Source organism: Octopus bimaculoides, chromosome 8 (assembly GCF_046866305.1).
Source record: "Octopus bimaculoides isolate indiv1 chromosome 8, ASM4686630v1, whole genome shotgun sequence".
NCBI classification, from domain to species: domain Eukaryota; kingdom Metazoa; phylum Mollusca; class Cephalopoda; order Octopoda; family Octopodidae; genus Octopus; species Octopus bimaculoides.
This window is the reverse complement of record NC_142935.1, coordinates 868615-886049: the sequence shown is the minus strand read 5'-3', so window position 1 is coordinate 886049 and position 17435 is coordinate 868615. Positions and strand designations below refer to the sequence as shown.

At 39.6% G+C, this 17435-nt stretch overlaps 2 protein-coding genes across 3 annotated transcripts in view; both read left to right on the top strand.

Moving 5' to 3' along the window:
* LOC149134280 (uncharacterized) overlaps positions 1–17435 on the top strand; it is an 880637-nt gene that overhangs the window by 9519 nt on the left and 853683 nt on the right. The window contains exon 4 of one of the 2 annotated variants that reach the window (XM_089355978.1): positions 12060–15269. The exons of the other annotated variant lie outside the window; for it this stretch is intronic. Coding sequence (XP_089212104.1) covers positions 12060–12222 — 163 coding nt within the window. The 3' untranslated portion in view covers positions 12223–15269. Of the gene's footprint in view, positions 1–12059; positions 15270–17435 lie in introns of those variants that run through there. 2 annotated transcript variants of the gene reach the window in all.
* The window catches only part of LOC149134292 (uncharacterized), a 115589-nt gene that overhangs the window by 36112 nt on the left and 62042 nt on the right, over positions 1–17435 (top strand). The gene's annotated exons all lie outside the window — the stretch shown is intronic.

Below are 17435 nucleotides of genomic sequence, written 5' to 3'. Positions count from 1 at the left end.
ACTTTCTTGTCCTCAACCTTTGCAGATTCAACTGTCTGTGATGTCGTCAGGACCTCCTCCATACACGTTGGAGTCTCAACTGCCACTGTTTGAACTTGCTTCTCTTCAATCTTTGGAGTCTCAACTTGCTATGGTTTCCTTTCTGATGTAGGTGCCAACGTGGGATTCTTATAAGTAGTTGGCATCCTAGACATCATTTCAGAGGAATTTTGGAAAAGCATTCCCCACAAATCACAACATGACCACAGGGATAGAATTTCATGTTGTATTTCTTTACTTCACACAACCTACATGGTGCCTGTGCTGTGAATAATAGCTTTAATTTTTCTTTCAACATTGCATTTTTAAGTGGAGTTAATTCTCTTGCTTTTAAAGTAAAAATTTCCACTCTCGTGGACTAGATAACTAGCAACCACCACACCAGAGAGCCTTTCTCTATTTCGCATGTTGAGCTTCATGCAGTACTGAACTAAAATGGTCAAGTGTTCCTCCTCAGAATGAAACACTTTCTTTACAGCAAGGTGCAGACAATTGTTGCCTTCTTTGTTCACAGCGTTTACGTCTGCACAAAAAAAACTTCTTTTAAAAAAAATGAGATTTTTAAATCCACACCATACCTAATATCACTTTTAAATGTCAAGTCATACCCTAATTCAAACACAACTATGCTTTCCCATTGGACACCTCTTAAACTTCCTATGAGAAAGAATCACTTTGTGCTGATAGAAGTAAATGAGAAAGAGTTATTATATATTATTATTATTCATAATTTACATTTGTTTTCTTATGGTAATCATAAATATAATAGAAAATAGCACAAATAAATAAATAGTTGATATACTGGAAATTCTTTCTTTCGAATATGTAGAGGCATATTTATGTAATAAATATTGATCTACGTCATAATTGTTTTTTTTATCTGTTTTAATTTTGTTTTTTTATGTATTTGAATTCTCATTGCAAATACTCTTAAACATACGGATTTCGAACCAATATTTTGTGATTTAGCATTCCTTGAACATAGAATTTCATGTGTCTTTTTGAAATATTGTACTCAAGTGGCTTATGTACAGAGATATGTATTGTTTATCAATCAAATATTGTATATAAGTCAAAACAAATTGTTGGCTTTGTCTTTTTCAAAAATTTTTATATTATAATGTAAATAAATTGTTAGATTGTCAATTGTATTTTTCTATTTAATTTATTATTTGTAATTTATACTCCTATGTCTGTGGTATTCAACTGCTGTACCTGTGAACTGGATGTTTTACACTGCATATAATTTTTTTTTCTTTTGTTACATTATATATATATATATATATACACACACACACGTAAAAAGAACCCTTCATGTGTCGTTGATGCCAGTGTTGCCTGACTGTTTCCATGCCAGTGGCAAGGAAAAAGCATTCTAGCGTGGTCGTTGCCAGTGCCGCCTGACTGGCTCCTGTTCCAGTGAAATATAAAAAGCACCCACTACACTCTCATAGTGGTTCATGTTAGAAAGGGCATCCAGCCGTAGAAACCTTGCCAGATGAGATTGGAGCCTGGTGCAGCCTCTTGGCTTGCCAGCCCTCAGTCAAACCATCCAACCGACTCAGTGAGAACAAAGTCTGGCTGACCAGCTAGAACCTTGGCCAGAGGGAAAAATGAAGTTTACTGTCAGCAACTGTGAGACAACGTCCCACAACCCTACGAGCTCTAATTCTCTTCTCTTACAACATCATTCTATCTCTCTCTGTAGTTACTACTAAACATTGAAATAGGACACAAACACAAACTTTACTTCGCATGCTTTTGGATCTATCAGAACCTGTCCGTCGAGGCAAGGTATTGTAACATAATGGTAAACAAACACTTCCTTAAAACTTCAAGCATTGTTCATCTTTCACATCCTACAACTTGCCATTATAACAACAAACTCTGACATTTCATAATATTGTGTCCCTAATCAAACCTTACCCTTTACGACTGGTAACTACACAAATTATTATTGTTACATATATACATATATATACACGCACACACATACACCTTACAAACTGATTGGCAGCAAGAAGGGCATCCAACTGTAGAATCAAACCACAAATGAACCCATTAGCTTGCTTACCAACCACACGGTTCTGGGTTCATTCCCTCTGCGTGGCACCTTGGGCAAGTGTCTTCTACTATAGCCTCGAGCCCACCAAAGCCTTGTGAGTGGATTTGGTAGACGGAAACTTAAAGAAGCCCGTCGTATATATATGTATGTATATATATATATATATATATATATATATATATATATATATATATATATGTGTGTGTGTGTGTGTGTGTGTGTGTGTGTGTGTGTGTGTGTGTGTGTGTGTGTATGTTCGTGTGTCTGTGTTTGTCCCCCAACATCGTTTGACAACCGATGCTGGTGTGTTTACGTCCCCGTAACTTAGCGGTTCGGCAAAAAGAGACTGATAGGATAAGTACTAGGCTTACAAAGAGTAAGTCCTGGGGTCGATTTGCTCGCCTACAAGGCAGTGCTCCAGCATGGCCGCAGTTAAATGACTGAAACAGGTAAAAGAGAGTAAAGATTACATATATATATATATGTATATCTGCCTATCTGTCTGTCAGTCCATCCCCCTATCTATCTGTCTGACTGTCCGTCAGTACACCCATCTGTCTGTCTATCTGTCGGCTGTTTGTGACGTTGACTTCCGTAAGCTGAAGTCATTTTTCTCTGTTAAAAAGCTGCCCAACAACTTTTGCCTGGCCTCAAGCGAGGCTTTCACCCTTTAAAGGGTGAATTTTCGAATTTTAAAACATTTCATAAAAATGTTTTTCATCTGTCTAGAAAAATGGACAGCCTTTCTAAGACTGCCAAGTGTTTCGGTCTTTAAATTAAAATTGGGATTTCCACCATTGCCGCCGACGAGGCAGACTTCAAATAACACTCAACACATTGAGACACTGTCACACTCACCCTTTTGAATAAGGACAATACACATACTGATACAAGTGGGAAGGGGAGGCAGAAACAACGAAGACACTAATGAAACAACGAGCAGCAGGGCAACCCCGACTATCACTTCTCCTCTCACCACTACTCTCACTTCCGTCCTGAAAACTGCCATCACCGAACAACAAACTAAATGATTTTGCTTCTGTTTGAATGCAAAAGAAATATTCTAAAGTCCTTCTCAAAGGAAGAACTTCTACAATGTAAACAATTATTATACAAAGAAGACAAAACCATTAAACTGAACACCTCACACAGCATTTTGTAAGACATCCCCACCCCAAAAAAACCCCATTATTTACAAAACCCTGAACATAAAAAATAAGATATTAGAAGGGGCCACTTAAGAAACAGTTGGGAAATGTGTACAGGCCATAATGAGCATTCAAAACATATATTGCAAGAGTGCAAAGATTTGCCTGGATCGAGGTTAGATTTGATACGGAAGAACGGGCAAAGGGACACTCGACAAAAAGTGTTTGGATTGCAGGGGATTTCTAAGGATTCCCACTTACCTTGGTTATCGGGTGACAACGGTAAAAATTAAAAGAAGAATGGCAAATGGCCATGGAGCGGGGTGGGAGAAGAAAAAGGGGAAAGAAAAGAAGAGACATAAAATCAAACAAAGCAGGGAGGGTTCACCGCTCAGAAGAGCAAAACTCCCACACAAAATAAAAAAGATTGACAGCAACACTACAAACACACGAATACCAAATGGCCCCACGAAAGCTGATAGCAATAAACAAACAATTCAGACCTAATGTAATACACCAACAGAAGTGAATGTGAAAACAAACAATCACCCATGCACAACACAAAAAAAACCTCCTTCACGTGACACAAAACATACTGAAATCTCTCTACCTTGATGCAGGAGGGAGATTTCAAAAGTAAAAAAAATGGACAAAAAACATTCTGAGAAATGATTTTGAGGAGGGGAACAACCAAACTTCAAACAGTGACTTTCTCTCTCTCTCTCTCTCTCTCTCTCTCTCTCTCTCATTCTTTTCCTTTTGTTTGTAAAACACAACTTTCGATAGGAACATGCTTAGAATAGGTTGTATAAATGTACGTGGCTTGGGGTCCCCATGGAAACAAGGCTGTCTGTTAAATGAGATCGAGTCACAGAATAGACATATAGTCATCAGTGAGACCAGACTCCACAACCCACGGTCTCCCCAACACATGTTCAGCAGACAATTTGACGTTTGTTTTTCTCCGTGTCTGCCAAGAATGGGAGGAGGTGGTACCATGGTGCTTTTAGGAAGAGTCTGGACATCAAAGTAAGAGCAATATTCCTAGACCCGGAGGGTAGGCTGGTAGTTTTGGATGTCAATGGTAGTAATGGGTGTGCTTTTCGACCGATAACAATTTATGCACCGTCCTTAACAGGTCAGCTGGATTTCTTTCGACGTCTAGAGGTTTTCCTGGGAACGTCTCGACTTTTACTTTCAGTGGGGGATTGGAACGCTACCTTGGACATGCAACTAGACTACGTGGGTAGAGATAGAAATAGAAGGGGATGTAAATGCTTCAAAGACCCACTCAGACATTTCCAACTGTCTGATAGGTACCGACTGAACCACTTGAATGCACTAAAGTGGACATGGACCAATCGCATCGGGCCATCCTGATCGTATTTAGATAGTGTTCTACAGGACAGTGGATAGGGATAGTGTAGGTTGTCCACAGTTTCATATAGTCAGCTACACAGGTCATAAATTTGTGACTTGTATGTTTGACTTAGATAAGAGTCATAGGCAGGGTCCCAGTTACTGGAAACTAGATGCGTTATTCACGGCGTGCCAGGCTTACAGAGACCGGATTAGCACACTAGTTAAGAGGGCGTTGACGGGCACCAGCATCAACAATAGATGGTGGTATGCCCTAAAGAAAGCAATTAAAATAGACTCGGTTAGGTATAAAAAGGCTCTGGTGATAGATCGAAATAGAATAGAGGGAGACCTAGTTAAGAAATTAGAAGAGGCACATACATGTGGCATCATGTCCAATGTGTTGGCAGTGAGGTTGGCCCATGACCAACATTTCAACGCCAAACACGAAGGATATGTTGTCAGAGCTAGGATGAGTGCTCTGGGAAACGAAGGAGTTGGAGCCACCTGAGAGGTCCAAGTGGCAGAGGCGCAACAAGGCAACAAAGCCACCATTCGGTCTCTGACAGATGAACAGGGGCGCGAATTACTCGAGCCCGAAAGGATGTGTGAGGCCTTTCAACAGTAATTTGCCCGACTGTACGGGACAACTGGTGGGTCAGAATGCAGGGTGGACTTTAGTGCCTACCTGCATGGCTTGGAGTGTATGTGGTGCAATGACAGGCTGGGCTTGGACGGTCTGCCTTACGAGCCTTATTGTCATATTCCAGACTTGTTTGGAGGCATTTTGGCTGCAGTCTACTGTCACTGGCATCAAAATGGGAGTATCCGCAGTTTTGTGAGGTGGGGAGCGGTGGTAGCGTTAAAGAAAGATCCAAACAAGGAGATTGTTATAGATCATTTTCAGCCCATCACTCTGCTCAACGCAGATTTGAAAATTTTGGCCACGGTGCTAGCCGAGAGGTTGGAGCTTATCGTTGAGACGCAAACATGCGCTGTGCCGGACAGGAGTATCCATGACAACTTCCATCTGATGCGTTACATCATAGACAGGGTAGTTAAGGAATCGTGCATGATTGGGGGCACCGATCAGTTTGAATCAATCGAAAGCTTTCGATAAGGTTGACCATCGTTACTTAGAAGCTGTCCTTAGGGCACTGGTTTCGGTTCCTTGCCTGAGGTCACCGTGGTCTTTTTCGCAGACTCCTCTTTCCACAGATAAACTTAATTTGTTTTACCATTTTACTCCACTTTATTTTGCTGTTTACACGCCCCAAACTTTTTTAATCGTTTTTTTTTTCCTTTCTTTCTTTCGAATAGAAAAGTTCTACATTGTATTTTCCCCTCTGTATACGGCCCTGTGTAGCTAATAAAGAAATCTATCTGTCTGTCTAACGGTCTACGTTCTGTCTGTCTATCTACACACACACACACCTATCTATGAAGGGTTACGTAAGTTACTCAAGAGTTTCGTAATTCAGACTCGTCAAACTTTGACGAAATCCATTCACGGAACTCTCGCACTTTCCCTCATTTATTTAACTTAACAACTAAATCTTAAATAGATTTTACTCAAATTTACTGCTCCCCGCCTCTTCTTTTATATATATATATAAATTTGTGGGCTTCTATGAAGCACATACACGCTATATATATGTATGTGTGTATATATATATAAATATAAACAGGCATATATACAAGGGCCGGGAACAGGGGGTGCAGCGGGTGCACCCACACCCCCTAGAGTTTTCAGGGGTTGCAAGATCAAAATTTGCATCCCCTACAAAATCTTACCAGTTGCAGAAAAAAAGTGTTTAAAATCTATCGGTATAAAATGCTAAAGTTCGATCTCGTTTCAAAACAAAGAAAAAAATAAACATATAAATAAATAAAAGTAATGAAGCTGGCATAAAATTCCCTAGGGAGTTTAGAACCACTAACTTCTGAAGGCAAATAGCGTCAAAATACCAAAACTTAATTGACAATAACAACAGTAGCAGCAACAATAACAACAACAAAACCAGCATGTATGGTTAATTTTGAATATATAGCATTACTTGAATTCTTGAAGACAGCTCCCACCTAGTTTCTGTCTGTCAATACTTCTCTCCATCTTTTAGTACCACTCCCAAGTTCTTTGTAATTGGTGTTGCTAAAGACTTAAAACACGGTTGACTGGATTCGACCGTTTGACCCCAGTCTAAAAATAAAACCCCTTCAAAATTCTTTCAATACAAAACGACCATTTAATACTCCATACCATTATTTGCTTGACCACTGCCTGGGTAAGTGCCTTTTTTTTCAACTCCAACCTGATTCACCTTTTCATTAAATCTTTACTTTCCTTTTGTCTTTATTCCTCTCTATCTGCTTGAGTTCCTTAGGAAATAGTTTCCTTTTTGCGTTACTACTAACAAATCGTATCTTAAAGACGTAGTTTAGGCAGAATACCTTATATATTGACGGCTTTCATTTTTTATCTTGCCTTAATTCTGTCATATTATTAACCAAAAGTCTTCCTGCCTATATATAAAATAGTATCTGCGTCATATCTGTTTCCGATACTGTCCTGCTTTTTCGTTTTATATAGAAAACGTTGATTTAATTAGTTTGATAAGTGCCTCTGCACGAAACTCTCGAACCTTCAGTCACTATGTAACTTTCTCCGATGAATAAATCTATACTTATTGAGACTGACTCAACATAAATTCTATTTTTCATGTTTGATGAGAACCCAATAATGTTCGGAAATCGATTACAGTTGTTCATCTTTTTTTTCAATCTACGGAGAAATGGCTAAATTTGCCCTCTTTATAAATATACGATATATATATAAATCTAAATAGACCTCGATAATCGGCTCGGGAATCTCCCCAACGACTTTACAAAGGTCACTTGGAGCCCCAATTCGCCGTGAAACCATTTGATAGCTGGTATCGTTACGAGGTCTATTTATATTTACCCACTTCTCTACTTGGAGAGTAAGCTCTCCTCCGGTTATATGGTTTTACCGTATATTATCACATATGTATCTCTCTCTCTCTCTCTCTCTCTCTATATATATATGTATATATGTGTGTGTGTGTGGAGAGAGAGAGAGAGAGAGAGAGAGACGTAGGTAGGTACATATGTAAGCACACAAACACGCACGCATATATATACGAATGTATGTATTTGTGTGTCTGTATGTCACCCCACCATCGCCGTATAACTAATGTTGATGCGATTATGCCCCTGTAACTTGTCGGTTCGAAAAAAGAGGCGTATAGGCTACTTTTGTATTATAGTGTGCGTGTTGTTATTTAACCCAGGGTCAAACCTGACTGAGCAGGCTCGTGCTCAAAGTCACTCTGGCCGTGACCATCCCATCCTATTCCTACGTCTCTGCTTGAAGTAGTTGTGTGGGATTTTAATCGAGATTTGGTTACTACTTCTAGCAGTTCGAGCCAAAACGTATAGGCCAGTTGTTGTTGTTTAATCCCAGGTCAGTCCTGATCCGGGCAGCTCTACAATCAAAGATGTTCCAGCAATGACCATCCCTTCTGTTATTCTGACAGAGTGTATCTAGGACTACATTGTGTAATGTGTAGTATAGTGTTCAGTCTTTATAGCTACAGTTGTAGTTAGTTCCGTCTTGGTTCAACTTGCGCTTGGTAGCCTCTTCGTTTACACCCTTTAAATCCCACTTCAACTCAACAAAACTCTGTTACACACACACACACACACACATACATGCAGAGCCACCTTTGAAAGTGTCAGTCTTTAAGGGATTATGTTCGTCCACCACTGTTTGGCCTTCATTGCTGCACATTATCTGTGTGTTTTGTGGATAAAGTTTCCTTTCGATCTCAGCAGAACTTTTTGCCAGACACTTTGTTCACGTCGATTGAAGCAATGACAAATAAAGGGTCTTCAATGTACCTGAAAATTGAAGGAAAAGATGATGGATAATGAAACGAATAATGCATGGCAAATTGAATGCAATTTAATAAATGATAATATACGTGTGTTTAATTGTAATCGTCTAAGCCCTCTAACCACTAAGCTACACACCTGCACTTGTACGTATCTCCTGGTAGTTTTGTCTCTTGCATGTGAGATATCTCTGTGGGTTTAAGTGTAGCGGGGTCAGTTGTCTGATGTTCCATGGGGTTTGCTGCTAATAAATCAGATAGGGTTTGGCAGTCTGTTATTTTGGAACCAGTTTTCTTGGTGATTTATCCAGGGTTGAAATAGTTGCCTGGCAATGTCTGGGGGACAACGGATTAGATGTCGGTTGATTATCCTGTTATGTTGTTATTTTATAGGTGTGTGGCTCCTGGTTAGGAGATTCAGCTCATAATCGTAAGGGTGTGGGTTTGGTTCCCACACTTTACTTCAGCTCACTCAGCTGGCAGAAATGAGTCATACCTGTAATTCAGTGGACCAGCTTATCATGTTCTGTGTTCTGTGTTGGATTTCCCTGAGAACTACATCTATTGTATGCATGTCAGTCGCATCTTGTCTTCTACTATAGTCTCAGGTTAAGCAAATCCTTGTGAGTGGATTTGGTAGAAAGAAACTGGAAGAAGCCCATCACATATATGTGTGTCTTTGTGTTTGTCCCCCCACCATTCCTTGACAGCCAATGCTGGTGTGTTTGTGTCCCTGTAACCTAGTGGTTCAACAAAAGAGAGCGATAGAATAACTTCTGAGGTTGATTTCTTCGACTAACACCCTTTAAGGCGATGCTCCAGCATGACTAGTCAAATGGCTGAAGCATATAGAAAACAGTAAAAAATGTCTGTGGTGCACTTAGCCACTTGCTTGTTAATTTCACGAGCAGGCTGTTCCAGTGATCGGAACAATCCTAATTGACCAACAGCATTTTTAGATGGTGTTGGATCACTTGACACTTTGGTTTGCCCTCATTCTGCACTGTTGTTCTGTCTTCAAGTGGTTGTGAAGTGTTTTTGTTTGCCAGATGGGAATGTGGTTGAACACCATCCTCTTTTCTGATGTTGTGAGGATGCTGAAGGAGGGCGAGATGCATTTTAACCATTATATCTTTGCGTATAGGATTAAGGGGGGAGTGTGGTGGCTGTTGTTGTTGGTGTTGTTTAACCTCAGGTTAGTCCAGATTGAGCAAAATCCATGATCAAAAGTATCACAGCCATGACCATCCAGTCATTAACAAATCCAGAACCACATGACACAGCATATCCTGAGTCTAGCCACCATGTAGTGGTCTCCCTCATTGGCTCATACATACATATATATATATATGGATAAGAGAGTAAGGTGTGATTTGAGGGAGATTTGGCTGCTATTTCTATCAGGTCCAGCTACCATGTAGAGGTCTCCCTCATTGGCTCAATACTTACATATATACATAGATAAGAGAGTAGGGTGTGATTTGAAGGAGATTTGGCTGCTATTTCTAGCAGGTCTAGCTATCATGTAGAGGCCTCCCTTATTGGCTCATACATACATATATACATAGATAAGAGAGTAGGGTGTGATTTTGAGGGAGATTTGGTTGCTATTTCTAGCAGGTCTAGCTACCATGTAGAGGCCTCCCTCATTGGCTCATACATCATCATCATCATCACCATCGTTTAACGTCCGCTTTCCATGCTAGCATGGGTTGGACGATTTGACTGAGGACTGGTAAAACCGGATGGCAACACCAGGCTCCAATCTAATTTGGCAGAGTTTCTACAGCTGGATGCCCTTCCTAACGCCAACCTTCAGAGAGTGTAGTGGGTGCTTTTACGTGTCACCTGCACGAAGGCCAGTCAGGCGGTTCTGGCAATGGCCACGCTCAAAATGGTGTCTTTTATGTGCCACCCGTACAAGAGCCAGTCCAGGGGCACTGGCAACGATCTCGCTCGAAAATCCTATGAAGGCCAGTCAGGCGGTACTGGCAACGGCCACGCTCAAAATGGTGTCTTTTATGTGCCACCCGCACAAGAGCCAGTCCAGGGGCACTGGCAGCGATCTCACTTGGCTTGCCGGGTCTTCTCACGCACAGCACATTTCCAAAGGTCTCGGTCAGTAGTCATCGCCTCGGTGAGGCCCAATGTTCGAAGGTCTTGCCTCACCACCTCAGCCCAGGTCTTCCTGGGCCTACCTCTTCCACGGGTTCCCTCAACTGTTAGGGTGTGGCACTTTTTCACGCAGCTATCCTCATCCATTCTCACCACATGTCCATACCAGCGCACACCACAACTAATGCTTCTTATGTTCAGCTTTTCTCTCAAGATACTTACACCCTGACGGGTATGCACACTGACATTACACATCCAGCGGAGCATACTGGCTTCATTCCTTGCGAGCTTACGCATGTCCTCAGCAGTCACAGCCCATGTTTCACTGCCATGTAGCATGGCTGTTCAATGAATTTTCAAAATTCTAATCGTTCTATTGACGGGATTTTGTCAAAAGAAAGTGAGCTAAAAGTAAAAAAAAAAACAAATCCTCTTTCCATCAGGAAAGGAACCATTGGAGAAAACTCCAAGCTGCCATTATATGGAATTTTTTTATTTATTTAGTGTTTAATTTTATTTTTCATTTTCGAATTAACTGTCACGATATCTGCAAGAATAAATTGCATTGATATAAGAGCTGCCGTTCAGTGGCATCAGTTCTGTAGAGATGTTTGTTTGGCAAAAAACTGGTGCCGGACAAAACTCCAATTGCTGGTCCGGACCATAGAGTGGAGTTCCATGAAAGTTTGTTCTTCAAAAAGAAGAACAATGGACGACGAATGTGTCGCAAAACTTGGGTTGTTGGATGTTATGACACCACAACCAGAAAAAGGATTTCTTCAACGTCTACCCGATAGGAGTGCAGAGATGTTGGAGAATGTTATCAGACAAAACGTTCTTGCAGAAAATTTATGACTGACAATTTGGCAAGCTATTGGAATCTGCATATACTCGGTTCCATTCACCAGACGGTAAATCGTTCCCCAAATTTCTTAGATCGGTCATCGGGGTATGTAAAAATCAGCGGAGGTAAAGATTATGGGAGATTATTTTTGTTGGTTTTATTTTGAAATGAAAACATTATATCAAGGTACGATTCAAGAAGATTGGATCCAGAGCGCGCATCCGCGCATGCGAGACGTGACTAGTGGATCCTACGACTCTCCAGCGCGCGTCACGCACAAAACATGTATGAGGGTGTTTGCGTTTTGTTTACAATGTGTTTTATTTACTTTGTTCAAAAAAACCAAAACAAACCGTCCTGCATGTTTTGTGCATACATGCATTGGCAATAGATTGTTATTGTAGGATCGACTAGTCACGACTCGCGTGCGCGTGCGCAATAGCAGGTGTGTGCGCATATTAATGGCGGTGAATTCGAATGTGTGAAAAAAAGGTAAATTTCAACATTTCTCTCGTTCAACACCCGACAAAGCATAAACCACAAAATTCACCTTTATTCTGTAATTCTATCTCCAGAAAATCGAAAAATACAAGTTATTCGCTGAAAAATTCTGCGCCAGAAATTGCAAAAGAAGAAAAAACCATTTCACAGCTGATGTCTTCTGCTGAATTCCAGACATTTTCGAACAAGGTAAGGCAAAGAGATTTCCTTTTAATTGGCTTTCGCTTGTTTCAATAAAGACAAAACAAAACACTAACATGCTTTTGCTTTTGTTCAGACTTCGTTACTACTAATTTTTATAATTTCAGCATTCGTTTATTATTGTTTTCAAACGTATTTCTGCCAAATGTCATTTATAAAACATGTTTAAAGAAAAAGGGTGCGGATGCAGTCACGCCCCTCACCTTCGAAAATGTGTTTTTTAGTGAAAGGTTTCTAAGGAAACGTGTCTGTTTATTATTACATGTGTGTTTATATAGATGTCTGTAGGTATATAACGTGTGTATTTGTCTTTCTATAGCTCGAGAGAGAGAGAGAGAGAGAGAGAGAGAGAAAGTTGTAATGGAATTGAAGGCTTGTAATGGCTGTGGAGTATCTCTGGGTCAGTTCGTCGTACTTTATATTGTCTGATATCGTCTTTAAATCACATTTCACCTTCCAACACTTATAACCCCTCTTGAATCTCAATATTTCGTCGTTTTTTTGGCTTTCGGACACCTCAGTGTTTGTCCATCCATCGACATGCACAAATCTTGCAGTCCTCCATTTTGTTCTCTTCTGGATCCTTTCTTGGTCTACGCCTTTCAAACACGCGCGAAACAATTTCCAGTGGGAGGAGGGGGAGCCTGTTGAGCCTTGTGTTTTTTTGTATTTGTTTTTTTTCTCTTGCTTTGTATCGGAGGGGGTGTCTGAGAAGGTGGGTGGGGTGGGGTGGGACGGGGTGTATGGCTTGGGGTTCTAATTCAATCTGTCCTTTCTTCCTCTTCCTTCAGCTACCATCCACTGTTCTTTGTTTCTCTTTTCTTCCTGTTGCACCTTCTCCGGCCCCTTTCTAACTTCTTCCTGACTTCTCTGCTTCTGCAGAGGCCTTTTTTAGCAACATTTAAAGCAACGAGGGGTTCTGCCCTCCACCCCCACCCCCACTCTCAACACTACATCTCCAATGGTCACCGTTTCCACCATATTTTCAGTGGTTCTGCCAATACCCAATATGATCAGGTCCAATGTTTGCTCTTTCCATACAGAATTTTCTGTTTTCGTGGCCTGCAGGACGGCTATTTCTTCTTTACTTCCGAGAAGAACAGCCGCCACAACCCAAGCCACATCTGTTTCTGGTGGGATTCTCTCCACCCTAATCCTGGAAGTCCTTCTTCCAAGATATGTAGGTTACTGTGGTTACAGCATATTCTTTTGCCTTTCCTGCCTTCTTGAACCACAATTGTTCCAAATCTGCTTCCTCTGCCTCAACGTTTTCAATTTTCCTTTCTTCCACTGAGTACACCTTATATATTTACTGTTTTCTTACCCATATTTTCCAATACTTTCTGGAGTAGGGACAACTTAGCATCACCACCGATCCTACGTGCCATCTTCTCATATTTCTCCATGTTTGTCAGGTCCACCTCCTTTTTTGTGACTTCTGTCACTTCAGCAAATCTTTCTTCTTCCTTAAACACTTGTCCATTCTATCAACTGCTCGTACGAGCCACTCCTCCGAAGAGGACAATTCGGACCCCCTAAGGTCTGAATAGAACATGTTCCTTACTGTTGGCATTGCTGATCCTGCTTAAGGCGGAGAGAAAGCACAAGACAGTCGACCCCTCCTCACACAATCAACAAATACACCAACACTATGTAAAAGCGTGAGAGGAAATGGGAAAGAAGAAAGAGAGCGAATGTCTTAATTCTCCTGCTTAAATAGTCTTGCCGATGAGAGTCTTGCCGATGAGAGTCTTGCTGTTGTATTAGATTGATAGATAGAGAGATATTGATATATGTAAATATATATGTGTGTATATATTTAAGTGCAAGATCTCAGGATCAAGGTGTAGGAAGTGAGTAAGCTTCAAGCAGTCCATAGTAGAAAGTATAAAAAGCAACTTTGAAGAACATTAGTGGTTTATTGTCAAAGAAGATTGTAAATGTTTTCGAAAATTAGGGAACAGAGGAGATAAAATCACCAGCAGAACCTCAGAAATAGTAATTAGCCTAACGAGGGGTACTCCACTAGCTACTGATAAGGGTGAATACACCTTAGTTAAATGAAGGTTACATTGTTGTCAAAATATCTCAAGAGAATAAGGTTCTGCTAGCTGGGAGACATATGTTACTGGGATTTTCACCTGTTCCAATCCCTAAATTTGCATGTGTCTGTAGTTATATGTGTGTTTGTGCATGTGTGTGTGTGTGTGTGTGTGTGTGTGTGTGTGTGTACATGTATGTAGAAGAGAAGAGATGAGAAAGGAATAAACGATCATCTTCTGAACTTTCTAGGATGATTGCTCCTTCCTTTGTCATTCCTTTTCTTATTACTGCTCCCTACTTGACTAATGTGTCATTCTGGTGTATATTCAGTTTCACACCAGGTTATTTGGATCTCAATGCCTTAGCAATATATTCTTTTACTTGTTTCAATCATTTTGATTGTGGCCACGCTGGAGCACCACCATTTAGTCAAAGAAATCGACCCCGGGACTTATTCTTTGCAAGCCTAGTACTTCTGTTGGTCTCTTTTAATGTATTTTAATTATCATGTGCTTTTCAAGAGGCTTTTATAATTGAAGATTTCAACTTCACAATTCAGTCTTAATTCACTGTGAGATACATGTTTCAAGGTTGTATTAATGTCCAACAGAAGTGTACCCCAACACCGTAACTTTGTTTCCTCATAGCTGCATGCAACAAACATGAATATTTGAAGATAAAATTATTTACAAATGGAGTAGATTACAATTGTATCTGGATTTGTTGTGAAAAAAAGTTTTGAAGGAGGGTGAAAAGAGGAGTTTCAGATAAATCACCCATGGGTTGTGAATAAAAATAGGGAAACAGAATACTTTGAGAGAAAAACCCCACCCTTTTTTTTTTTTAAAGCTAATTTCAATAAGGCAAACCCCCATCTGTGTCATAAACAGATTCACTGTAGACACAATAAACATATGGTCCTGTGATATTGGACTGGGGTGGAACAGTTCTCCACTATCTACTTGAAGCTCTTCTATAGGCACTGTACTAAAAATAGCAACCCTTTATATTCTTAAGGTAGTGATATACAAAAAAGAAAACTTAATAAATTTATCATACAGACAGAGACATGGCTGTGTGGGAAAGAAACTAATTTTGTAATCTCATGGCTTCAAGTTCAGTCCCACTGCATAGCACCTTGGGAAAGCGTGTGTATATATATACATATATATATTGATTGAAGTGTACAGTATTATAGTACTATGTATCCATTGTGGCCATCCTTACCAGTCGGTTTTGCACTTGGGGCTTAATAGGTTGTTAGATAACAGTCCAATTATGTAACCCTGCACTCTTCAGAGCAGCTCTACTGTCTGTTTTGTATGGTTTCTATGACTGAATGCCCTTCCTAACTAATGCCAGCCACTTTACAGAGTGAACTGAGTTCCTTTTTATGTGGTGCCCATGCACATATGTTAGTACATTACAATATTAGAGAAGTATTTCAGTTGATTTCACCAATCAGGCTCCCACACAACAGCAGAAAATCCCAATCCTGGTGCTTGTTAGAAGAAGGGCTCGTGCAAACAAAGAAGATTGTGCTGAAATGGATTTGTTGTATATATATAATATATATACATGGGTTGCATGGAGGCAAAGTGACTGAGTCCCTTTCAAGTGTTGGGCCTCATGGAGGCAATGACTGAGAAGACCCATCAAGCTGAGCAAAACCGCAGTTGTGGCAGATACTGGTACAGTACAAATTGGCATGTAAGGGCATCCAGCTATAGAAAACCATGCCAAATCAGAGAGGAGCCTGGTGCAGCCTTCCAGTGTGCCAACCCAGTCAAACCATCCAACCCATACCAGCATGGACAATGGATGCTAAATGATGATGATGATGACACACACACAATAAATACATATGTGTGTATACATATATATATATATATATATACATATAATTATATATATATATTTCGGTTTTTTGGATTTGTTTCGCAAGACTTTTTTATGTCATTTCGTGTGTTGAAGCATCTTCTGTTGTGTCTGGGGAGAGTCATTTTCTTATTGTGCCTTCAAATTTAACACTCACCGGTAACATTTCCACTTATTTCTTATTTTTATTTTCCTAAAACTTTCGTTGCGTCTTGCAAACTTATCAATAGTCTTGACTCTGTCCGTTATTTATGCATGTGTGTGTCTCAGTGTGTGTGTATGTATGCATTCATGTGTGTGTGTGCATATGTATATATGTATGTATGGGTGTGTATGCATACATGTATGCCTGTATGTATTCTGCATATTCCTGTGTTTGTGTGTGTTTTTATGTATGTGTGTGCATGTGTGTATATGTATGTATGTACCTCTGTCTCCTTGTGTGTGCATGTCTGAGTGTGTGTGTGTGTGTGTTTTGCTGCTATGTACCATGTTTTTATGTATGGGTGTATACATATGTGTGTGTGTGTGAGTGTATCTGTGTGTATGTATGTATATATGTATACTTGTGTGGGTGTGTGTACGTATGTTTGTAAGTATATATGTGTGTATATGTGTACATATCTATGTATATGTATATATAATTGTGTATGTATTTGTATAAATTCATATGTATGAGTTATTAGGTTCTGTATGTATGTACATATATCTGTATGTATGTGTGTGTATATATGTATGTATATGTGTATGTGTGTTTGTGTGTATATATATGTATGTATATGTATGTATGTGTGTATATATATATATATATATATATATATATATATATATATATGTATGTGTATGTGTATGTATGTATATATGAAAACACTTGAGTTCTTTTTCTTTTATATATATGTATTTGTATGTATGTATGTATGTATGTATGTATGTGCTTGCGTGTGTTTACGTATGTGTTTGTATACATGTATGTATATGTATATGCGTATCTGTTTATTCGGTTATAGGCGTAGATGTATATGTATGAGTATATGTATATGTCTATTTCTATTTATACATGTGTATATATATATATGTATATATGTGTGTATGGGGACATGCACACATATGGGTATATTTGTATAGGCATGGGTACGTATGTGCATATGTGTAAATGTGGACGTATGTGTGTATACGTGTGTGTGTGTATATATATATATATATATATATATATATACACATATATATATGTGTATATATATGTGTATATATATGTATGTATATGTGTATATGTCTTTATGTATGCATGTATGTTTTCACACAGTTATATGTATGTGTTGTCCAACCCA